This window comes from Apaloderma vittatum, unplaced genomic scaffold (genome assembly GCF_000703405.1).
Source record: "Apaloderma vittatum isolate BGI_N311 unplaced genomic scaffold, ASM70340v1 scaffold43308, whole genome shotgun sequence".
Lineage (NCBI taxonomy): Eukaryota > Metazoa > Chordata > Aves > Trogoniformes > Trogonidae > Apaloderma > Apaloderma vittatum.
Window position 1 is genome coordinate 10,622 of NW_009733246.1, and position 24,855 is coordinate 35,476.

General features: G+C 39.4%; 1 protein-coding gene across 1 annotated transcript; it reads left to right on the plus strand.

The window, feature by feature from the left end:
- Positions 1–3,690: 3,690 nt before the first annotated feature.
- On the plus strand, positions 3,691–19,296 carry HIF1A (hypoxia inducible factor 1, alpha subunit (basic helix-loop-helix transcription factor); the record flags this gene model as incomplete). Its single annotated transcript, XM_009875785.1, has 14 exons — positions 3,691–3,881; positions 4,598–4,743; positions 4,843–4,927; positions 7,086–7,198; positions 8,268–8,470; positions 9,923–10,029; positions 10,230–10,377; positions 11,351–11,571; positions 11,778–12,058; positions 12,571–12,693; positions 13,331–13,725; positions 14,559–14,667; positions 17,385–17,511; positions 17,678–19,296. Coding segments are annotated over 14 exons (2,401 nt in total), but the record flags the coding sequence as incomplete, so codon positions are not given.
- Between the last annotated feature and the right edge of the window lie 5,559 nt (positions 19,297–24,855).

The following is a 24,855-nucleotide window of genomic DNA, read 5'->3' on the forward strand; positions in this document are numbered from 1 at the left end:
GACCACGAGTTTTACACGTGCGCAGTGCTGAAAACCTCTTAAATGATACGATTTATTTAAGCTGATTTTGTGGCAGTTCACATCTTGCTTTTTAAAGTCCTCTTCCTTGAGCTCGTTTTCTTTTTTTTTTCCTAGTTGAGAGAGAGCTCACTTAGGAAATACATTTTCTTTATAGGAATTCAGCATCCCTTAATTGACTACACAGAAATTTGTGGGCAGCTACACATGCTGATTGTGTGTTTTTTACTTTATGCAACTGCAGGTAGCAAAGCTTGGGGTAGTTGCAACAGTAAAGGATTTTATTTTTTTTTTTTAATTTGGTGGCATCCTATGTTGAGGCAATGCTGACTTCACTTGGTAATTAAACCTCATTTGTGAAAGACGTTTTCCCTATTAATTTGATCCATTAAAGAAACGCTCTTTGAAGCTGGTAGTTAATCTTCCTATTTAAATTGCTGGGTTTTACTCAGATTGGTTACAGCTTAGTTTTAAACGGCAGCTAAAAATAGAGAAGTGTTGTGCTGTACAGTTTAAACATCTATCTATAGTAGTAGCCTTTCTAGAAAGGAAATACCTAGTAAGAGGGAGAGGAGTCTGCTGCTCGGGCAGCACTGGTTGGTATCAACATTGCACTTTTTCTTGAGTTTTGCCATCGCCAAGTCCGGCAGCGCTCCAGCAGGCACTACTTGATTCTTCTACTGCGGGATTAATTTTTAACAGAAGCTCGATTTTAAGATGAGCTCCATTTGAGCGGCATTTCAGTAATTAATAATTCAATGGTCGTGAGAAGTGTTGACTGCTCATGACGAAGTCCGCTGCTGGGTGTGCTAAAAGCAGGCAAAAATAAATCTAGAAACTAGAAGAAGCATTTTCAAGAACGTTAGGCTTTCTGAAAGAAAAGGGGAAAGGGCTGAAGCGACAACTTGTGAGGTTAGCATTTATTTTCGTCTCTTCCATTGTCCTTCTCTACGTGCCCTTTGTGATTCACGCAAGCCTGACGGACTCGCAGACTTGAAGTGCGCAGCCTTATTGCCAGAGCACGGGGGTTTTAACTGAAAAGTGTCTGTAGTTGAAAAGGCAGCCGTGACAAAACTGCAGGCATCTAGGCAGATGGAAGCCAATTACTTCCAGTGATTCTCCCTTGAGTTCCTATTGTAGGACCTATTGTAGCTTTCTGTAGGTGAAGGGATCTTGAATGAGTAGCTAACAAAGGAAAATATAAAGGTGAATCTGTCTAAAGCAGCATAATTTGTGCTACCGTTGCTGGTGTGATCTGTGGTCGGAGAAAGAGGACAAAGAGAATCCCAATGTGTTTTCACCTCCATCCTTAGTTTTCCACCAAGATAAAAGGTACTTTAGGCTTGTCTTCGGTAAGAAATGTTTACTCAATTAGGATATATAGCTAAAATGTGTTTTCAGGATTTTTGAAGGTCAGACTTGTCATAGTGGCTGTTTCTGGATGTACCTGTATATCAGGAGCCTCAAGCTTCTCAGATCAAGATATCCATGACTAGAGCAGGAACATCTGTTGTGACCAGGGAAACTGAATGTGAAGAAATCTGCAAGATGGGAAATATTATCCGATATTTTAGGCTGCCCATCTGAAGAACATGAGCTTATATTCACAGAAACCGATAGAACTATTGTATGTCTGGAAATTTTTACAACTCAAATACCCATAAGTTAGTCTTCCACAGATCTTTGTTACTATTATGTTGATTTATTAATGTTTCTCAGTGCATAGAAATTGTATTTCTGTGATTTAGTAGCCTGATTTTGCCACCAAAGGAGAAAACATAACCCTATTCTTAGTTCTTTTAAAACTTGCAATTCTGAAAACCAAGCTTCTAGCGCATCCTTCTGCTGGCAAGGGGTAGGAGGAGAGGCTGGTGGGGTTGGGGGTGGCTGTACAGTTTGATGAAGCTGGAAAAAAGTGAAGGTAATTGTAGAAGAGATTCTGTGGCTTTGTCTGTATCACAGCTTATTAAATTTCTTTTGTGTTTCCAGGCATTCATGCTTTCAGTCATAATAGTATTGTCACTTGCACATTTCTGCACAAACTAAGCAGGTTTTTGGCTATTGTGGGTGGCACATCAGGTAAAGGACTGAAAACGTGTTCTTTTGGGTACATGTTGGGCTCCCAACATTGAATCTGGTTTTTTATTTCCCAGGCAATATTGGCTCATGAATCACTTTTCTGTATCGTTTGTGATACCTCTCATGTGCTAATTGGAAAGTGCTTTTGCACAGATCTGCAGAGTTAGCAACATGAATTTGGCAGTGGTAGTATGTGGCTTAAGTCTAGTGAAATTTGAAAATAGTAATTCCTAAACTGCTGGTAGTAAATATCGCAGTGGTTTATTTTCTTTTTCAACTAGTGATGCCTAATCTCTCTGTGATAACATTAAAAGGCGTACAACTTTGAATTAGAAAAGCAGTGTTTAGGGGCATGTGCTTATCTTGCAACTTACATGAAAGTCAGTGGAAAAGGGGATCCTACAAAAGGCAGTCACACTAATTTATATCTTAGGTGTATGCAAAATGCAGATAGGGTGCCTTCAGAAGACATAAATATGTACAAAGACAAATGGATGATAATACTGTATGTTTCTGTGCCATCCATTTAAAAATAAAAGCATGTTTAATTGCAACGGCGTAATTTCCTCTGGGACCACAGCACCATTGAGTTCTTATTCAAATGAAAGAAAAACTTGGAGCTCCTGTCTCAAAATGTTTAGTTTAAAACTCATATGACAGATGCATGAGACAAACACAAACTGGTGCAGGTCCTGGGAAAGGGGAGAATTATCCATGTTAGCAATGGGTGGAGAATTTCAGCCGCTCTGGTGTTTGGTCTTAGAGAGCTGTCCTTCACATGTCCTGGGGCAGGTGAGTCTAACAGAGGCTGTGGAAGAAGAAGGAAGCAACTTCTTAACAGCTGGAGTTTTCCAGTGTAGGGGAGGCTGTGGAATGGGAGAAAGAGCTGGGAAAGGGACTTGGATCACTTGAAAAAGAGGACACCTCACGCTATATCAATATCCTTGCTTATCTGACCCTTTAGGTTCACTTTGTAAGGATGGGAAAGAGGAAAGAATTAGGAGAGCGTACTGGACACTACTGAAGCATCGAGCTGGAAATAACTCGCACTGTAGTATTTTGAATGGACTTAAGATGGAGGCCGGTTAGCTCAGTGATTTGAGCGCGGTGCTGGCAACAAGGACCAACACCGAGGTCATGGGTTTGATTCCCGCTCGGTCCCCATGTGTTGCCAGGTCTAGTCGAGAGGTGGCGTCCCTGCCCATGACAGGGAGGTTGGACTAGATGATCTCTAAGGTGCCTTCCAGCCTAGGCCATTCTATGATTCTATGTCAGGAAGGAGGAAGGAAATGGGATTTGGAGGCTGGAAGGGCAGCAGTCAGGGTACCAGATACGTGCTTCAGGGATAGTTCTGAGTATATCAATGTCTGTTTGAACTGATCTTGTTGGAAAACTATGGGTTTGGATTTAGTTCTGGCAGAGTCCAATTGTGGCAAAACTCTATACACAGAATTACATTGACACTTCTAAACTGAGGTTTTAAATTATTCAACTTTGATAACTGGTTGATTGCTCACTAGGCAGCCTAGTTACAAATTCAACTTGCCCGGAGAACTACGTTTCCTGTATTAACCCTGAACTTTGTTTATCCAGGATTAGCTCGGAACGCAGAAAAGAGAAGTCGAGAGATGCAGCCCGGTGCCGAAGGAGCAAGGAATCGGAAGTATTCTACGAACTTGCTCATCAGCTGCCCCTGCCCCACACCGTGAGCGCACACCTGGACAAGGCCTCCATTATGAGGCTGACCATCAGCTACTTGCGCATGAGGAAGCTGCTGGATGCTGGTACGTGGATAACGTAGCCGAAACTGGACAAGGGGCTGGAGGTATATTGAGCAAGAAGCTATTTCTCAAACCTGCCAGCAGATAAATATAGTAAGAGTTGCTTCCTTTCCATGGAAAAGAAGATGACCTCACAGTAGAAGTAGACTACTGGGGATGGCACAGGAAAAATATTGGCCACTGTACAACAGACCTTGTTTTTTCCTTTCTATTCTGATGATTCCATTTGGCTCATAGTGCTTATAATGCCATAGTGTCATTTTCAGTCTCAGTTAGCTTATGAACCAGTATCTGCACAGCATGCTGTGGATGCTGTACTGGTTATTTATACTCATCCATGCCTACCTATACCCTATGGAGGAGTAACTTTGGTAGCTCTACTCTGAAATGTCTTCTGGAAAGCCCCTGAGAAAAGTTTGTAATACCTTCTTGAGGTAAATGGTGATAATTTTGCTATGTAGACTTTTTCCTTAAGGCAGAAGGTTTATTGGTTTATGCGTTAAAGCACAGAGAAGCTAGCCTTACTCTGATTTTCTGTGATTTGTGATACCATTACTAGAGCTTGAAGAATTTAATTGATCGCTTAGCTGATTTAATTATACTGGTTTTGAACAGTCCTGCAAGATTGACTCGTTGCAGACTGGTGCCAGCAGTTGTTCCTGCCGGTAAGTGAAGAATGGCTGATGTTCACTTAAATAAAAATCTGTGGCTGCTTGTAGGTGAGCTGGAGACAGAAGCCAAAATGGAGAAGGAGCTGAACTGTTTCTACTTGAAAGCTCTTGATGGATTTGTCATGGTTCTGTCCGAAGATGGGGACATGATTTACATGTCTGAAAACGTGAACAAGTGTATGGGACTCACTCAGGTGAAACACTGACATTTCCTAAGATTCTTTCAAATCTATAAAAGTTGTTATACTTTTGTCTATATGAAATCACACCTGTATACCTCTTACTTTTTGCAGTTTGAGTTGACGGGGCACAGTGTATTTGATTTCACTCATCCATGTGACCATGAAGAGCTGAGAGAAATGCTTACACACAGAAATGGTGAGAAGAAAGAAAAAAATGGATTTAATTTACTTATGGATAGTTCCTGTGTGCATTAGTACAGTTGGATATCTGCCAGAAAAAGGTGTTGAGAGAACAAACTAGTATATTGTGCTGCTTAAATCTCAAAATAAACCCAGTTCAGAGATACTAACAACAGAAATAACCAGAATGTTTGGGCAGTATCCTAATTGTAGGAGAGGTGAGACTTCAGTAGTACTTTTTATTGTAAAAGAAAAGTAATGACTAAAATGGAGTTACTGAGAGTTGAAAGAATTCCCATGCTTAGAGGAGTAAAATTAGAGATTGAATGTGAATTGTCTTAAGTGATAGCTGTAGATAGACATGGAGAAGTTAAATTGGTGCATTTGTCTTGGTTTGGGTTTGCCTTTACAGGACAACTCAGACGGAAATGCTTTCTTCCAGAAGTCTGTGGTGGTATAGCTAAACTCAAAAAAATACTATGTTTAGGACACCGAAAAACTAATAGGGAATACTTAGCCCCAAAGAGGGCTTTGGGATTGATGCTTCTCTGTACCTTTTAAATGGTGCATAAAATTAGTACCTTTTCACAGATTTCTGACTCTTCTCTGTCTGAGGGAGGAGAACACCACGTTCACATATTCCATATGCTCTTGGATTTAACAAGGGCCCATGAATTACTGCCTTTATGCCTTGTCGGAGTTTGTTAAACAACTATAAAGACTTGATAGCCTGCATGCCACCATGCAGTCTATTTTACTCAGCTGTTAAAAGTTTAAAATCTGCCCTTTCTAATTCCTGTTTCATCAAACAAGGGTTATATGGACTCTGAATCTAGATAGCGATAATTTTCCAAGCCTGACCTCTGCTTTCATGTAGCACTGTACATCAGAAATCATCTGTTGTCCTTCTGTTTAATTCGGTGAAAGAGACCTGATAAGATACTGCATTAAGGGTGCTGACTTCAGTTTTCTAAGCTTTTTCTAAACTTGTCTGACCTTAGTAGTGAAGTATGTTTGTAAGGCTAGATTAGACTTCACCCCCTTGTTCTGGAATACAGTAATGCATCTGGGGCAAGGGTGTGGGAAAACATCTTCACTAAAGCAGTGTAAAAAAACCTGAAAAAATACCCAAACAGATCTACTGCAGCTCTTACATCAGTGAAATTTTTTTTGTTTTCAATTGCATGTTAAGTAGTCAAGCCACCATGAAGAATTTTGTACCTGCTATTGTCTATGGAGGATGAGAGCAAATTATTGTAGAAAATTTAAGCTCATATGTTGCAGACTGCCACCCTCTGCCACGATTTGGTCCTCCCTCCTCAGCACACCTTGGCAAACTTGCTCTTCCACTGCTCCTTGTCCGAGGTTCTTTGTTTCCTTCTTCCACTCCCACCGAGCTGCTTGCAGCTCTCCTGATAGGATCGGTTTGCATTTTCTTTGCCCAGAATTGCCTAGCTAGTAATTGACTCTGAAAGGTTCTCCCCTGCAAAGGCAAAACCATAACTTAAAGCCTGCTGTTAGCAAGTAAGGCTAAAAAATTAGTGCTGCTAATACTAATTGTATTAGGTTTCTTGACTTTCTTCTCCCCTGCTCCCCGGAAGAATGCCCAGTAATGTGTGTAAAAACTTGGTGCCTGATTACTCTAAGAGTGTAAATCACAGTGGAAATATTTGGATGCATGTAAACAGCAGAATTGTTAATTCCGAATTGAAAAAAAAATACTGCAGTCCTAAAAACCTGCAGGCCCCAAAACATTTGATTTTTAACCTCCCCGCCATGAATTACTGATGCATTTCAGTGGAAACCAACTCAGCAGCACTTCTCATTCTACACATGCTTTTCTTGTCCTCTGCCGCAGTTTTAAAATTTATGAGATTTTTTCAACCAGTCTGTCTTTCCCCCCACCCCTCTTTCCTGAAATCCGGGAGTGTGGAGTTGGTTACGAATACAATACTGATCTTAAAACATTGAAACTTCAGTTTTTTGCCTACCTCACAGTAAAACTCATTCAGAAAAGTGTTATTATTGAAAGTGTTGTTAGGTTTATCAATCTTTTTAATTTATTTGTTGGGTCTTCCCCTAGTCTTAGAGTTCTTTAACATGTTTTGGGGTTTTTATGGCTTTGGAAGATGATCTAAGAGCTTAAAAATTGGTTTACTATTTGCTTTTGTTAGGTCCTGTGAAAAAGGGCAAAGAGCAAAACACGGAGCGCAGCTTTTTTCTCAGAATGAAGTGTACACTGACTAGCAGGGGAAGAACAGTGAATATAAAGTCTGCTACATGGAAGGTAACTAATGCAAAGAAATATATATGTAGTTTGGCAGCTTCCTCTTCAGATGTCATAACACTGTATTTCAACATTTTTACTTCACATAACGAGCTTGAGTTTCACTAAGTACTTAACTAATTTAATGATTATACTTCAGTCTGCTGAATTTTAATGCTGAACACATCACAGAGGTAACTGAAACAATGTCTTAATATTAGTTTTTCAAAACTCCTGTAATGAATTCTCCATTTTAAATTAGAGGTCATTTACTTACTAGAAACTATAATTACTGAATATGTTTGCAGAAAACCTTTGAGGAAAAAACCCAAACTTGTCACCACTTATGCTGATACCTGATTTCTTTTGATTTGACGTTGTAAATGTGCCAGTTGAGGTCTCTGAAGGACTCCAATACCATTCTTTCTGAAGCTGCTGGCTATCCCTTTTGTGAGTTGAAACAAAAAGAGCTCAGTCCGATAACTTTCTGCAGTGAATGCATTTTCCCTTCTGGACAAAAAGTAACCTTTTAGTGTATCGAGTGGTAGTTATTCTAGATCAAACAACTTCTTTTGTCTTTGAACAATTTCTACTTAGAGTGGTTCAAAAAAAAATCACAAACCCCAAAATTTCTTGTTTTTTGAAGAACATATTTGATCTCCAACATCGCTTCTGCAGGAGATCTGAAATGGAGGTTGCTACTATTACCATAACTTTCAAATTTAAATAGTAAGATGCCTTTTGCTGAGGCAGTCGCTTACCGGTGTGGTCATTAACGTAACTTTCAAAGAAAAACAGTCCACAGAAATGCAGAAATGTCCAGCATTGCTTCAGCCATGCTGAGGAGGAGCTGGCAGCCTGCGTGCTTGTTGCAGCCTGTGCAGGCAGTGTGAGGAGGAGGAGGAGGAGGACTGCTGCTCTCCCTTTTAGCAGTCTGTAGGAAAGCAGGGCTGCCTTCCTGGTGGTGGTATTATTGCATCGAGGGCTTGGGTAGGGGAGGGACTTTGCTCCGGGTGTGCTAAAGGAACTTGCGATTGTGTCGCCTGGCAGACAAGACCTGATCTCCTTTTCAAATACGACTTTCCTGTAGGTACTGCACTGCACCGGGCACATCCGGGTGTACGACACGTGTGGAAATCAGACTCACTGCGGCTACAAAAAGCCTCCCATGACGTGTCTGGTGTTGATCTGTGAACCTATTCCTCACCCATCAAACATTGAGGTCCCCTTGGACAGTAAAACATTCCTCAGTCGTCACAGTCTTGATATGAAATTTTCCTATTGTGATGAAAGGTAATACATGTTTACTGGACTTTAAGAAAGAATTCATTTGAAGGGTTGGCACACGTCAGTGAATGTTGGCCTTATACACTTACGCAGTCTTTCTCCTTGATTCATCTGTGCAGCAGAATCGTTGGTGGGATTCTTTAGCTTTTACTAATTGATCAGGATGTCTTATTTAAAAGCTGGAATTTTTATATCTAAGGAGAGCACGGGTTTATTACCTTGGAATAAATCCTTTGCCTCCAGTTAGCTGCCTGTTCAAACTGGTCTTTATTGCAGTTGCAGTGATTAAATTGAGAAGATTCTTCCTGGGCACTGAAAAAACAGGAAGGATTTTAGGTTTGTTGAAGATAGTGCTGCCTTTTGGTGACTGAAGAGAGTGTGCGTGTGCAATACTCGTCAGATGCATTTTATTGCCACCACTTCCCCCGCTCCTTTCCTCAGGAGATCAGTGTCTGCCTTCTCCAGTACAAAAAAAAACCCAAAAAACAACAAACAGAAGGGTCAGCTGTACTTTTAATGCAATAATACATCTGCTGAGAAAGAGATTTTGTGTTCTTATACAAGGCATGGGTGTAGTGAAACACATAAGACTGCTTGTACCATCCTCTGGAAACCTAGCTTGACAAATGAGAAAAACAAAAGTGAAGGAAACAATGGGCCTGAGGGGTTTTTTGTTGTTTGGGTTTTTTGGGGTTTATCTTTTTTTGGTTGGTTGGGTATTCTGTTGTTTTAATTGGGCATGATTTTTTTACTGCCTGTTTCCGTATCTTCATAACAAAACCCGAACTTTTAATTAGTTGTTGCAGTTAGATGCAAAGAGATGTTAGTGCAGGTTATTTTCTGTCCTCTGCAGTAACTACCTTACTAGGACTGGTGGTGTCACAGAAAAGGTACTTGCTCGGTCACATTCTGCGTGGAGAATGGGGAAAATAAAGGTGTTCCCCTGGTTAGCACTGCCCTCTAAGGGCTAAAGAAAATACTGTTTTCTTTAAGAGCTGGCAATGGTTGAGTGGGAAGAATAAATCTGATTCTTAATTCCTCTTAGTTGTGGGTCTAAAACTGTTGAAGCATATCTTTGCTATTCTCATATTTGCATAAGCTGGATATTCTAGTCCATAAGTAGCTGGTCTACTTTTAAAGCAAAAAAACCCCCAGCAAAACCTCTAGAAAGCAAGGATTTCCTTAATCCTGTCTGCTAGAGGAGATGATTTTTAAATATTCAGTTGGAAGTAGAATGCTATGCCTGCTAAAATTTCCCTGTTAAGGAAGCATGCAACCCAGTATTTTATTAAAAATTAAAACTCCCAGTAATCCAAAATTGCTTCTAATGTGTACAGAACTGACTCTCAGGACTTTTCCATATGTGCAAGCATCACAATGCTCCACTATTTGTGCCAGTCCATGCCATCTTTTACTTAGTGATTTTATTTTTTTTTTTCCCCCCTCCTTGTTCTAAAGAATTACAGAGTTGATGGGGTATGAGCCAGAGGAACTCCTGGGTCGCTCCATCTATGAGTACTATCATGCGCTGGATTCTGATCATCTGACCAAAACGCACCACGACAGTAAGTGAAAAGATGTATTTAAAGTTCTCCAACTACAAGAGATGAGATACAGCACCGGGGGAAAAAGCAGAAGAAAAAGGGCTTTTTTTTTTCTTTTTTCTTTCTTTAAATTGCAGATACTAATCTGCAGTGACTGCTTATCTTAAACAGTTTTGTGTCTTCCTGCCTGTAATTAAAGCTGGTGTCCCTTCTGCTTTTAGTGTTCACAAAAGGGCAGGTGACAACAGGACAGTACAGAATGCTTGCTAAACAAGGCGGCTATGTCTGGGTTGAAACTCAAGCAACTGTTATATACAACACTAAGAATTCTCAGCCGCAGTGCATAGTGTGTGTAAACTACGTGTTGAGGTGAGTTGAGTGAATGTCGCTATTCTTCGTCATCATTTTTATTGAAGACCAAGTCAGATTTTGGTGGTGCTATATGTTTTTTTTTTTCCTTTCCCCCCAACTTGCTGAGAATTTGATCCCCTGTTGAATATGTTACGTTGCTACTATTTCCTACCCATGAAATTTTGCTTAGAATACTGCTGGTCCTAGGATTAGGAATTGTGTTTGAAAACAAAACGCTTTTTTCATTTATTGGTGTCAAGCCTCTGCAGGCAAATGAGTGTAGAGCCACCCTCTTCTGTACTATCACGGTGGCAGCATTTGAGAATTTGTCTGCATTCTAGACAACTCTCCAACCTTTGTCCACAGTCTGAAGTAGATAATTTTGCTAATAACTTTTATTCATGGAGTCAGAGCAGCAGCAGTGGTGTCTTTCTTAATCCCCTTTATTTTTTTCTTCCTGAGAATTCCTCTTTTAATTGAAAACTTCAGCTGAAGGCAGAGTTGTTGACTGGTTTTTTTGCAATTATATAATGGTTCTACATTAGTTTTTAAAAACTTTAATGAATGGACCAGTATCAATCTATCAACATAGTGTACATTCATTAAAAAAAAAAATGTTGTAGGAAATATTTTTTTTTCCCCCCCTCTTACTTTCTCAAACACTTCTGCACATTTATTTTTGTCACTATTTTTGATGGCACCACAGCGAGTGCATGGTTTGTCTATTGCATTTGAGGAAAGAATGTCTAAGAAGAATTCTTAAAGCTCCTATCCTGGTAAATTTGTAGTGTGATGTGTGTGATGTTTGGGTTTTTTTGGGGGATTTTTTTGTTCTTTTGGGTTTGTTATTTTGTTTTGTTTTTCTTTTAGTTTTTTTTTCTGTGTGTGTTTGCAGGTTTCTTGTGTTCTGTTTTTTTTTAAGTTAGAAAACTGTTAAGCCTGCATTGATTCCTGTTAGCTGTTCTTTAACAGTGATCTTCCTCTCTGACAGTGGAATTGTTCAGAAGGACTTGATTTTTTCCCTTGGACAAACTGAGTGTATGCTGAAACCAGTGGAGTCTCCTGATATGAAAATGACGAAAATATTCAGCAAAGATGACCTGGAGGATACTAACAGCCTATTTGAAAAACTTAAACAGGAACCAGATGCTTTAACTGTGCTGGCCCCAGCTGCTGGAGACACAATTATCTCTCTAGATTTCAGCAGTAATGGTGGGTGTGCATTTAAACTGGAAAGCATGCTAATTAAAATCGGTATTTTACAGTAAATCTCAAAAAAATAACCTCCCTGTATCACTTGAGGTACAGTGTAGCACTGTACCACCAGTGGTATTTCAGGCGCTGTTTAAATTTTAATGAGGTCCGTAGACACGCACAGTATTGTTACTTAGGTTGATGGTTTCTTTTAATTTTTATAGAGACTGATGAACAACAATGTGATGAAGTTCCTTTGTATAACGATGTAATGCTCCCCTCATCCAGTGAGAAATTGCAGAATATAAATATGGCAATGTCCCCACTGCCTGCCTCTGAAACTACGAAGCCACTTCGTAGCAATGCTGATCCTGCACTCAATAGAGAAGTTGTATCAAAGCTGGAGCCAAACACAGAGCCACTCGAACTTTCTTTTACCATGCCTCAGGTGCAAGAGCAACCAACCAGCCCTTCTGATGCAAGTACCAGCCAAAGTTCACCTGAGGTTAGTTACGTAACGTGGATATGCTGCCATTAAAATGTATGTGCTCTTGGGGCTTGTGGAGCAGAGCTGGTTAAGGACTAGGGCTGTGACAGGACTTGAAAATTACTTCTATGTTGTGACTTAAGCTGTGATCTGAGGAAAAAGATCCATTTTTCATACTGAGAATTATCTTTTTGTTAGAGTGAGCCTTGCAATCGCGTGCAATACCACCTGGTAGAAATAACAAGAGCTTGAGATTGGTCTTTTCAAGAAAGAATGGCTTGGAGCCAACTTCTCCAAACAGCAAATTAGTTGCAATAAATTACTGTAGAGGTTCCAACTAATCATGTGCTTCCCAAGTGGGGTAAATTTGAATGTATACTGATACAGGTGTTTTCCTTTCCCACTTCAGTTTTGTGCAACTGTAGCTTGGAATTAGTTTTTACATTAGCACATTTTCAGAGAATCTGTAGATACAATGCAAAATGATGTAATGACAGAAACTTAAAACTGCGCTCAAAATGTTTTCACAGCCCAGTAGTCCTAACGACTACTGCTTTGATGTGGATAATGATATGGCTAATGAATTCAAACTGGAATTAGTGGAGAAGCTCTTTGCAATAGATACAGAAGCAAAAAATCCATTCTCTACTCAGGTAATGCACATTAACTTAAAATTCTGTATCATCTTAATACTTATTTTCAATGTGCTTCTCTTTCTTTTAGAATGTCTTCAGGAAGCTCCTTCCTTTTTTATGTGATATTTTTTGTTATAATAAACCGTAACAATTATTATAAGGATTTAGAATCAGACATAGAATCATAGAAGCATCAAGGTTGGAAAGGACCTTAAGATCATCAAGTCCAACCTACAGCTCTACACCACCCTAACACTAAACCATCTCCTGAAGTGCCACATCCAGCTGTTTTTTAAACACATCCAGGGATGGTGACTCCACCACCTCCCTCGGCAACCCATCCCAATGCTTCACCACCCTTTCGGTGAAGAAGTTTTTCCTAACATCCTAAACTTCCCCTGGCGCAACCTGAACCCATTCCCTCTTGTGCTGTTGCTATTCACTAGGCAGAAGAAGCCAACACCCGTCTCGCTACAGCTGCCTTTCAGGGAGTTGTAGAGAGTAATAAGGTCTCCCCTAAGCCTCCTCTTCTCCAGGCAATCTAGTAAGGATTTTAGTAAAAGGACTTAGGAAAACGAAGAGCCTTAATGAAGTGATGAAGTCGTAGCCGAGATGTTTGTATCTGGTTATAACTTCTACCCCTCCTCTTTTCCAGGAAACTGATTTAGATCTGGAGATGTTGGCTCCTTACATCCCAATGGATGATGACTTCCAGTTGCGATCCTTTGATCAGCTCTCTCCACTGGAAAGTAGCTCTTCTGGCTCTCAAAACACAGCCACCATTACCATATTTCAGCAGACTCAGACACCATCAAGTACTGCTGAGGAAATAAAACCCGTGACAGAACATGCGGATGATGTGAAGACCCTAATTGTTCCTTCGTCTCCTGTCCGCATAATCAATGAAACGAGTAGTGCCCCAGCATCACCTTACGGTGGGAACAGGAGTCGAACTGCGTCTCCAATCAGGGCAGGGAAAGGAACGTTGGATCAGACGGAAAAGTCTTGTCCGGGAGTGCCCAGTTTGCTAACAGTCACGCTGAATAAAAGGTATTTTAAAATAAGTGAAGCTTTTAAGCCCTAGTATCTGTTCAAGAAGTAAGATTTAATACACTTTTAAGTGATGCCCACTGTTGTATGTTGTCTTCAGCATTCTGCTTCAAAGTAGAAATTGATACCTTTAAATTCAGACATTTCAAACAAGTTCTTTTGTCGTTGTGGTTTTTTTTCACAGTAAGCTTCCCTAAATTTAATTTCACAGTAGCCTTTACATAAATGTCTTATGTAATAGGCAGCTGCTATATGCAAACTATTAATAATTTTGTTCTGCCCTTGTATCTGATACACAGCCTTTTGAAAGAATGCAGTAGGCAATTTTACAAGTAGTTACTCCCACACAGTATTTCTATTTCATTACGAGGTAAGAGGTGAACCAGTCTGTGATTTATTGCTTTTAAAATGAGCTGTATTTCATAACAATGAACTGTGGCATATGTAGTAGACATTTATCATGACAGAAAATTCTACAAACATCAGACTTTTGATACCTAGAAGATTTATCTGTACATAGAAATACTCAGAATAGACTTTTCCTCACTTTTGCCTCCCTTCTTCCTGTTGCAGGTGAATTGCTAAACTTTTATGCTTTTTTCTGCAAAGACTTTTTTTTGAAATTTTTGTTAACTCATTTCAAACTTCACAGCAAGATTAAAAGCTAACATTTGCTATTCTCCTAGACAATTAACGTTGAAATGAGTCGATGGTGAAAAAAAGTAGTATAGTTCATAAATTCAGTTCTGTGATATTGTATGTAAATGTCCACAAAAGAAGAATGGCTTGAGGGTAGTAGAAACGTCTTAACAGCCTGAATCAATTTTTCTTAGATCTACTGCAATGGATGAAGAACTAAATCCAAAGATGCTAGCTTTGCATAATGCTCAGAGAAAACGAAAAATGGAACATGATGGTTCACTTTTTCAGGCAGTTGGAATTGTGAGTTTTGTTTTACCATTTTAAAATATTCACTTTTAACCTTGCAATTTCTGACATGAGGCATCAGTGGAGACTCCTCAATTTAGCTGTTAGTGTGCAGTGGCGTCTTGGGATCCGAGATAATTGCTCGATAGCGAAATTCCCACAAGTATGCAGATACTCTGGTTTTAGTTCTGTTCCGATTTAGCTGTTTCAAAAGTGCCCTCTATACACAAGCCCATTTCCTGCTTAGGTGAAGATACTCTTCAGTGAACATGTATGTTCTTCAGTAGAATATGCACAAATGAAGACTCTGCATTTAAATTCAGAATTGCTAGATTTATTACACCTTTGAATTCTAAATTAATTTTCATGTTTATCAATGCTAGAGGTCATTTTCTTGTCTTCTTCCTGTGCTTTCTTTCATTTTTCTGTCAAGTCTGAGATTCCTTTATTTGATCAGATAACGAGGCCACCTGAACCATAAGGGTATAGAATTCATGTGACTGAGCAAACATCTTGCTACTACTTTCCTTTCACGCACACTCGAGAGAGAGTGTGTGCTTTTGAGTAGCTCATCATAATTTGTCCTAGCTATTCAGAAGAAACTTTGTAGGTCTTCTGAGAGTTGTGTCACTTAATTAGGACTATTCAGCTTGTTATTTTCTGCCAAGGTATTTTGTCTCCAAAATCTTTGTCTGTTACTGTCTGTTCTTAGTATTTTAAAATCCTGAGCTTTGCCATTACATGCTATTACCTCTGTTCTTGCCTTCATTGCAAATTCCCAATTCTGTTAAGTTTTGCACGGTTAGTTCTTGGTTTCTCTACTGCAATGTAGCCTTTGAGATTCTTTGTTTCCATCTCCTAGGTGTAGTCATCAATGTGTCCTACGCTGCAGGATTCTCTTTCTTCTAAACCATGAATTTTAGCATTCTGGTTTGAGCATGAGACAATTGCTGCATCATTGCTTTCCTCTAGAAGAGCCAAGAGAGCTGTTATTAGTCCATTTTTTTCTATGAGGAAAGCAGACTTGATTTTAAAAATAATCATACTCATGCCATTGTTTTCATTTTCTAAATGCTTTGCACTTTCATGCATGTTATTCTGTTGCTTCCAGGAGCCCTGTAAGAATTCACAGCACTGCAAGAAATTTTGTTGCCTTTTTCTCATGCCATGGTGCTACAGCTGTCATAGTGTTACTGATAGAATATTCAAAATAGCATGAGATGTCCTTAAATACACAGAGCACAAGCAGTTCTGTATTAACTGCTATAATAGCGTAGAGGCTTCTATGCTTAGTGCCTTTCTAAATGCCTATAGGTTCTGACCGCATCCTTGACTAAACCTGTTTCTTTTTTCCTTTATCTGACAAATGCGTTATAAATATTTTTATGGTTTCTGCACAGTCAGAAGATGAATTTTCCATGTAGCTGGGTCCTACTGACATTATTTCAAGCAAGTGCTTTTGTTGTTTGGCTCCTTTCTCCACAATGGATTTCTGAGAGGATGAACTAGGCCTTGCATGCACACGGAAGGAAAAAATCATGTTAAACCCAGGCTTGTGCTACATGGTGTTCAGGGATTGTGCAAAAACTTGCAACGACTTCTTAGCTGTAAGGAAGCAAGACCTATTTTGCACAGAGTGAAAATAAGTGAAGACCACAGTAAATTACTACTTTAGTTTCCTAGAAAACAGGAGAATTAGACAAGGGAAATATGTCTTAGAGCAAGATTATGAAATAATCATCCAAATCGTCACACTGAAGAAGATCTGTGCTATATCTCTCTTAATATGAAGTGCTATATTGCATTCACAGTAGAATAAATAAACCAGCAACCATGTAGGTGACTGACCGTACTATGAAATGTAGCTTCTAAGTCAGAGTTGTTTAACTGTAACTTCTATTTTACAACTGTCCTTTTGACTTGCATGGATGTTTTATAACCTGAAAACATACGCTCTTCACTCTTTCAAGTATTCAGGATAATGTCAGTGTTCTGAAATACCTTTTCCTCTTTTTGCAGCAGTCAGTACCACTAACCAGGCACAAGATTCAACTCTTTTTGCTAGCAAACTCGTTACTAAGATGGTGTTTTTTCCTTCCATCCCATCTGTTTCAGTGGTAGCTGTTTCTTACGTATTGTAATTATATGGAGCCCTTAAAAGCTTTCTAATCTCTGTATCTTCTGTGCTGTTGTCAAAACAATATGCTAAGGAGCCACATCTGCAATAAAATGGCTTAGGACAAGGCTTGGGTCAGATGGCTTGGTGGCTGTAACTAGGGTGCAAGCAGAATTTACATCTTAAATTTAGATAGAATCGACCTCCCGAGGTTCCTGAATCTCCTGTCTACACCATTAATTCCAGTGCTAAAAACCAGTAGAGACTTCAGTGAAAACCTGATGCTTACTCACACGAGCGCAGCGGTAATTAAAGGGGTGCGTACGCGTACACGCTAATCTTGAGCGTGGTAACTGGCGATAACTGGGATTTAGTAATTGTTTTCTGTGAGGGAAGTAAGGTCTCAAAATCGGATTGAGTTTTCTTTTAAATAATTTTCAAGGCCAGTGTACTTGGAAATATGTTTCTCCCCAAGTTCCGAATGAAGTCTGCTTTAACTTGTTAACAATGCCCACATTAGTAATTAGTGCCAGGGAGCTGTCGGTTTGGCAGAGGGACATGCAGGGCTATAAAGATATAGTATCCAATAAAGAAGATTTATTTTATTTCTTTCTAGGGGTCTTTATTCCAGCAGACAGGTGACCGTGGAGGAAATGCATCGCTTGCTTGGAAACGCGTAAAGGGATGCAAAACAAATGGTCAGAATGGAGTGGAGCAAAAGACAATCATTCTACTATCAACTGGTTAGTACTTTCTTGTAGCGTGTAGTGGGGGGTGCAGAGGGGCTCTGTGAAAGAGAACCGAGTGACAAACACACCCCCGAACTTGCCTCCTTTATGAGCAATTGAGGAGGAAAAGTTGAGCATGGCAAATAAAAGCGCGCTTTTTCTCCTTCCCCTCCCTCTTTAGACATAGCGAGTAAACTTCTAGGGCAGTCAATGGATGAAAGTGGACTGCCCCAGCTCACGAGTTACGATTGCGAAGTAAACGCTCCCATACAAGGCAACAGAAACCTGCTACAGGGTGAAGAACTGCTCAGAGCTCTGGATCAAGTTAACTGAGCTTTCACAATACTTGTTCCTTTTTTGGACACTGGTGAATCATCACCTAAAGCAGTCTATTTATATTTTCTATATCTGATTTTAGAAGCCTGGCTACAGTACTGCACTAATTCAGTTAGTTCAGTTTTGATCCCCTTTCTACTTATTTTGACAGTCTTTTTAATATGTTCTTTATGTAACAATAACTCAAACTATAGTGCATTTTTTATAATTCTTTGGTACATACACTTTTAAGTCCATTACATTTAAAATACACTTGCAGTAGCAGCTTTGAAATATGCACCTGGTTTAAAAACAAAATATTTATTTTTTGGCTGGGGAGTTGGTCACCAAAACTTATTATTAGTAAAATGTCAACACCGGAAAAAAATACCTGGCAATACTTCCATCCTGCTCTTCATAGGTAGTTGGAAGACTTGTGCTCTCTTCCTCTTTATGTTCAAATAAGTTTTTTTTATTTTAATAGTTTTTATAAGAAACAACGCTTTGCAGCAGTGCATTGTAGCCACAATCGCACAATATATTTTCTTAAAAATTACCAGCAGTTCCTCATGCAATATATTCTGCATTTATAAAAACTAGTTTTTAAGAAGAATCTTCTTTTGTTTGCCTGTGAAATCATGTTTAAACCCAGATTACGTCATTATTTTAATCACGTTGTAATATAAATCGTTCTTAACTGCCGTCTTATGCTTTTGACTTTAAATGAGTGTGGTTAGTCAAAGGAAAGGCTTTATCTGGAAAGGGCTAGCAGCATTTTATCTGGATACGTTCTCGATTTAGAGAGAGTTTGATGTTCATTAAAGTAGTCACTTTGCCAGCTTAAAAAAAAATAAAATCCCTGCCTGTAGTTGTTGAAGTTAATGCTAATATTGTGTATGAACTTAAATCTAAATGTTCAGCTTACCCTGTGTGGTATAGGTGATATTTCAAGCAGATTGTAAAACATCTTGCATTGTTAGCGAAGTTTTCTCTAGTACATCATTGAGTTGCTCAATATTTTGATGTTTTGGTTTTATGCACCTTGTTGCTATTAACATCCATATGTTTCCATGTAGATTTCAATAACTTGAATATATTTAGAAGCCTTTTTATTTAGAAATATATAGTTGTCACAAACATCTTATTTTCCTATATGTACTGTACAAAACCTTCATTCACTCATTCTTTTGCTCTTTGTGGTTGGATCTAACACTAACTGTATTGTTTTCTTACATCAATAAACTATATGTGGACCAGGCCCCCTTGGGGAGTGTGTTATCTGAGAGAAATGAGATAATTTATATTTTTGTTAGTGGTTATTGTTCATCCGTGTTCCCTTTTTAACTTAGAGTTGATTGGAAATCACTGCTTTCTTATTTTGATTGTAACATCTCCGCGTTAATTATTTGAGCCTGTTCCGTACTGAAGTCTCCTAGACAGTGTTGTACTACCGCTCGCCAAAGATGTTAAACTTTTAAATCTGTTGTCACACCAGTTAGCAAACGTGAAGGTGAGGAGACGGCACATTTGTGTTACATTAAAGGGGAAAGATTCTTCCTTATTAACAACTTCAAGGCTTGTCTCTGGAAGCTTTACCAAGGTAACACTGGAAAGCAGGAATAAGTAAAATTCACAGGAATGATCAGTTAAAGGTGGATTTTTATCACAAAACTGCATGATTAAAAAATTAAGCTGGTACTTGATGTTAAAGCTTATTCTACATTCTTGTGCTGTTGACCTGGTAACTTTGACTAGGTGACTTCTCATTTTGCTGTTGTAAAACACGATGCTACTGATAGAACCTCCTAATGTGTAAATATGGTCAAGATATTTGTGCACCCGTCAAACTATTTAAAAAACCCCACTTAATGTAAGAAATTTAATGTGGAGTGTCACAAGACCTATTCTGGGTTTATTTTGGTTTATTTTGCATTTCATCGGACTCTGGAGTTTTTGAAATCAGTATTATGGTATGTGAGCTTAACCTGGTTTTGAAAATTACTGTTACTGTTTCACTGAAATGAGCACTTTTCAAATTGACACAACTGTCTTCAACTTAATGGAGCGTCTTAGCCACCAACTAAGAAAAAAAAAAAAAAAGGCACTGGTAGCAGAGGATAGTTGCATAAAAGTTTGAATAGAAGTTCCATGAAGAGAGGAGAAAGAGTATGAATGCACTAACTTAGAGCTGAGGCTTCGTGCAGGGAATGTTTTGCACACATACACCTGCTATTGAATGTTAGAAGAGTTTTAATGCAGCCTTTTAAGTGTCCAAAGCTTGCCAAGTTCTCTGGATAGAAGCAGCAGAGCTACGGTGTGCCTGCCAGGTGAGGTCTCTGTGACAGGAGTCGTTTCATGGCACCTCCTTCTCTTGCCAGCAGTTAAAAGTTTTTAACAGGGAGGTTGCTGAAGGCTTTAGTAAAGCGCGAGGGGCATCCCTTCCGCTTAGCGCTGTGCCTCTGAGAGGGTGAGGAACAGGCTGCCCAGGGAGGCTGTGGAGTCTCCTTCTCTGCAGACATTCAAAATCCACCTGGACGTCTTCCTGTGTGACCTACTGTGGGTGATCCTGCTCTGGCAGGGGGGCTGGACTGGTTGATCTTTTGAGGTCCCTTCCAACCTCTGACATTCTAGGATTCTGTGAGGAGAGTGTTGCAGACATGTGAAAGGTACAAGTGGGTTTTGCTTTTCTTCCTGCCCCGGCAAGCTTTGAGCTGGCCCGGTGGGTTATCCCTTTTTCATCTCCCACGAGAAGCTTTGTACCATCCTGCGTGATGTTATTCTGCTGCTCTCTTGACTCTGTTTTGTAGGAGCTTGAGCTATTTGGGCCTGCAAGTTCCTTTTCAGTGTACTTGAAATTAAGAGGGCTGTAAATTTTCATAAAGAAAAACTCATGTTAAAAAAGAGGAGAAAGACTTAAGTGACCCACATAACTTATGGTTATGAGCCTGGTGGAATCATCTCTGGTCTCAGTGACAGCAGCTGTGGATTTAAATGAGCCATGTTTCATCTGAGAGTCTTCCCAACTCTCATGTATTTTTTATTACACGTAGTAAAAAGGCATAGAATTTTGTTTACTGTCCTGGTAAAAGTGACTGAAAGAAGCAGTTATTGGAATGAACTGCACTAGCTGTATTGGTTTACTGTAGGGGGAAAAAAATGAACCACAAAAAAAACAAACCAAAAAACCACAAACCTCCTACAGTCACTGAGGAAAGCACAGAAAAGGAACAATAATTGCCCTGGCCCTCTAAGAGCTTTGCTAAATGCAGATGGAAGTTCACAGAACCTAGAAGTACACCTTTGATTTGTCTCTTTTGTGGTTTACTATTTTTTCTTTTCCTCTTTAATTTTTTTTTTCTTAAGACTGTAGGAATATACAACCTGATTCTAAATGTACTTTGGATGACAATCTTCTAGAATACATGACTTTCTAAATGTTTTCTTAGTGATTTTGAATAATGTCTTTGCTAACTTTTAGTACCTTTTAAAATATTGAGGCACTACACTAAAGCATTTGTTCTTTGCCAGTAGTAAAGAAATTGTAGGTAGATACAGTGATTCCTTCTGCATATGAAACATGCTAGATTATCTGGAAATTATAAAACAGGGAGAATAACCAAGTTAGCTTCCAGAAGTTTATTGCAACTACAGCAGTAGTCAAGCCCCAGCTTCTTCATGGAGCAACCCAATTATGAACAACAGGTGATGGTTTTGTTAAAAGGTAAGGGGATCTTTAAACTGGTATTTATGATGACATCATTCATTCCTTTACCTGAAAGTAGTTATAATTAACTACAGTTGTAGTTCCCAAGAAGTCACTTAAGGCTGCTGCTATCCAGTAACTTGATCTCAAGTGTAATGTATTGAGTAAATTAAGGTCACCTGGAGTCCAGAGTACACCTTTCTAACACACCTTCCTCCCCTGTTGATCTTTGAGTGAAACAGAAACAATTTACTGTTAAGTTTCCTTTCCTGTGTGTCTGTATGCACACATTAAATCCTCCCTGAGTAATTATTGCATTAAAGAATTGCAGATTAAGGCCAGAAAGAACAAGTAAAACTTTACACATGACACTGGTGACAATTCGGACTTCAAAGCTTATTTTGAATTAATTGATCACCTCTGCTTCCAATGCAATTAGTGTCAAAAGTCTGATTATTACAGATCAAACTACTGAGTATTTAACAGTGGTTTTTCATTATTTAGAAAGCTGTTTAATTAAACAAGGGTAGCGGAAAGCAGAACTGTGGGCTGTTCCACAGGTTGGTGAGCCTTCGCCCCTGTGACGCTGCCGAATGAATCATTTCTGTCGGTGAACAGCGCTGGGAGGGGCAAGGACCTGACCGCTGTCACCCAGGCTGGACGGGCCCAAGGTGAACCATCTATTCCTGCCCCTGCTGCCAAACAGAACACGTCTCGCTCAAATGTCACTGCACTTATGCATGTTATTCAAACTAATTGTCCGGCACGAAAGTAAACGTTTCACAGGCCAGGAGTGCTTTGTAGGAATACCATTTTCATAGGAATCCACATGAGCTGGGTATCCAGCTTCCATTAAAAATACCGTTGGCAATCAGGCACTTGGCTCCTTGGAAAGCTCCATTCTGGAGAACTGTGATTTTGGATCTAAATTCTAGAAATGGGTTGTCATTTTCCTTCTGCTTCCCTGTTTACCTTGAGTAAGGCTTGCCAAGTTACCAAAAAGTTAAAAGAGTTTGCTACTGGATTTATACAGTATGGTAGATTTTGTGAATAATAGCAGTATTCTCTCATGAAGAAGTGGTATATTTTAATGGAATTCTTTTTTGGAACCAAGTACAACGTATTGCAATTGATATTTCTCTTTAAACATTTTGACATACTTGTGACTGTATTTCTTTTTGATTGTGTAACAGTATAAAATTCAATAAAAGAGAGGGTTTGTTTCTAATTTGTCATGTTTGTGATCTTTCTGTTCATCCGTTATCCCTGTTCTAAAAGATGCAGTTGGCAAAACCACTTCAAAAACCTGAACTAAATAACTGCTATGCTGCATAACCAACGCTCTTTGCATGTCTGAGGTCTGACTTAACTACTGCTGTAGTGAGAATCTTTGACACTAAGCACGTGTGGTCTGTTTTCCAAAAAAGCATTTAGAAATTCTGTCTTACAGCTTAGGCACAATGTATCCCACCTGAATTAAGTAGACTTCATGCATGAACAAAAGAAATTAAGCATCCAATTTAACAAGTCAGATGTTAGGGATGGTGTAGGTTTTTCCTGTGGGAAGCTAAAGAGGGAAGAGAGCAACAGATACGGACAGAGCCAGAGGGACAGAGAACGTTTAGGAAATGTCTTTGAGTAATCGCATCAAGAATGCTCTTAGTAACACAACAGAAACTAGTTTGAATCCAGGATGACACCTCCAGGTGCTTTCAGTTGCTCTCAGTACATACAAATAGACAAAAACTTGCAACTCTTGTTGTCTTGTTACATCAACGCTGCTTCCTGTTGCACAGATTAAAAATCTTTTGCAGCGTTTTTGCTTGGTTGGAAAGTCTCAAAGCAGAAGGCATGTGCAGGTGCTGTCAGAGTAGAGTACGATCCTGTTATTTGGTATTAGCCATAGGTTTGTACATACGGAATTGTGAATATGCTATCTAATAAAATATATCCAAGTTTTATTTTCACGAAAATCCGTAAAAACGTGATTCATTTTCATGTTTTCAATTTGAAAATGTATTCTAATAAAATGATGCAAGGTATTTTAAGAAAAAAAGAGTGCAGCTGGAGAACTCTATTAAATATCTATGCAGCATAAATGGCTTTTTAACTTGTAATTTATAAGCTAGAAATTACTAGGGCAAAGAGGACTTCACCCTTTTTTTTTCAGAAGTTACATAAAAATATGATATAGTAACCAGTACACCCTTACATCATCTAATTATTTTTTTTTGTTTGTTTGGAAGGCAGTCAATTAAGAGTTCAAATGTACTAGTAGAAAATCTGAAGGAGCATTACATGAAAACACACAATTTCTCAAGAGCAGAGTATTAATCAGCCTAAAAACTGACTCTGTTTCACTCAGTAAAAAGGGGAATTCTATGAAGAGACCCTGTTGCTTTTTTTCACTTGTCTGCGTTTTCATTCTTTACACTGTAACCCAACTTTCTGCAAGGCAAGACAACACACATTGCATATGGGCACACCAGCCTCATCCTCACTGCATCTTACATCACCTTACACAAGGGACGTGGCATGACACGTAGCCCCATCCACCCAGTTTCTTGAAACACCATCACAACATTCACTGCACATTTAAAATACAAAAGCAGAAGACACACTCGAGCTTTACAAATTCAGCATCGCTCCAGAGCCAAGCTCCTCTGCTCCTTTTAAATTAAGGGATAACTCCCATAACTAATTAGGGCTTGGCTTGACCTGTAAGTAATGACAAATTTGCTCCACTGTGTCTCAGTTATTAACTACCTTGTGCTTTGAATCCGAGGGAACAAGTACTTCATAACCCTTTTCCCAACAGCGCTGGCATTCTGTTTCAAAATCAGTACAATCCGTTGAAGACACGGTCATGTACTGGGGTCACTGCCTTATGTCTTTAAACATGAATTCAAATGAGAGATGAAAATGTCTTTTCAGGGAAAAAAAAAAATCAAAAAGCAGCCAAACCAAATCACAGCAGGTGAAAAAGGTTGCTGAAACCTGCCCAGTTCCTAGGCAGCAGCTCTGCTAACGCTTCTGTGCCTACAACCGACGGCAGTGGCCATCAGTGGTGCTTAAAGACAGCAGCTGTTGAGCTGCTGCCATTCATTTCATCTACAAAGGCTGCTAAAGGTTGGATTCCAGCAACCTTTTGGGAAATGTAATAAACGGGGAAAGATGCTTTTGTGCCTGAAGCATCATCGCGGAAGCTCCTGTGGCGGGAGCCGACCGGTGAGGTGATGCTAAGGGCGAATAGGCACCAGTGCGAGCAGAAGTGGTGCGCGGTCATTTGAGAAGGCGGAACGTGAGTTTTTAACCCGATGGCAGGTTGAAACACCCTTTAA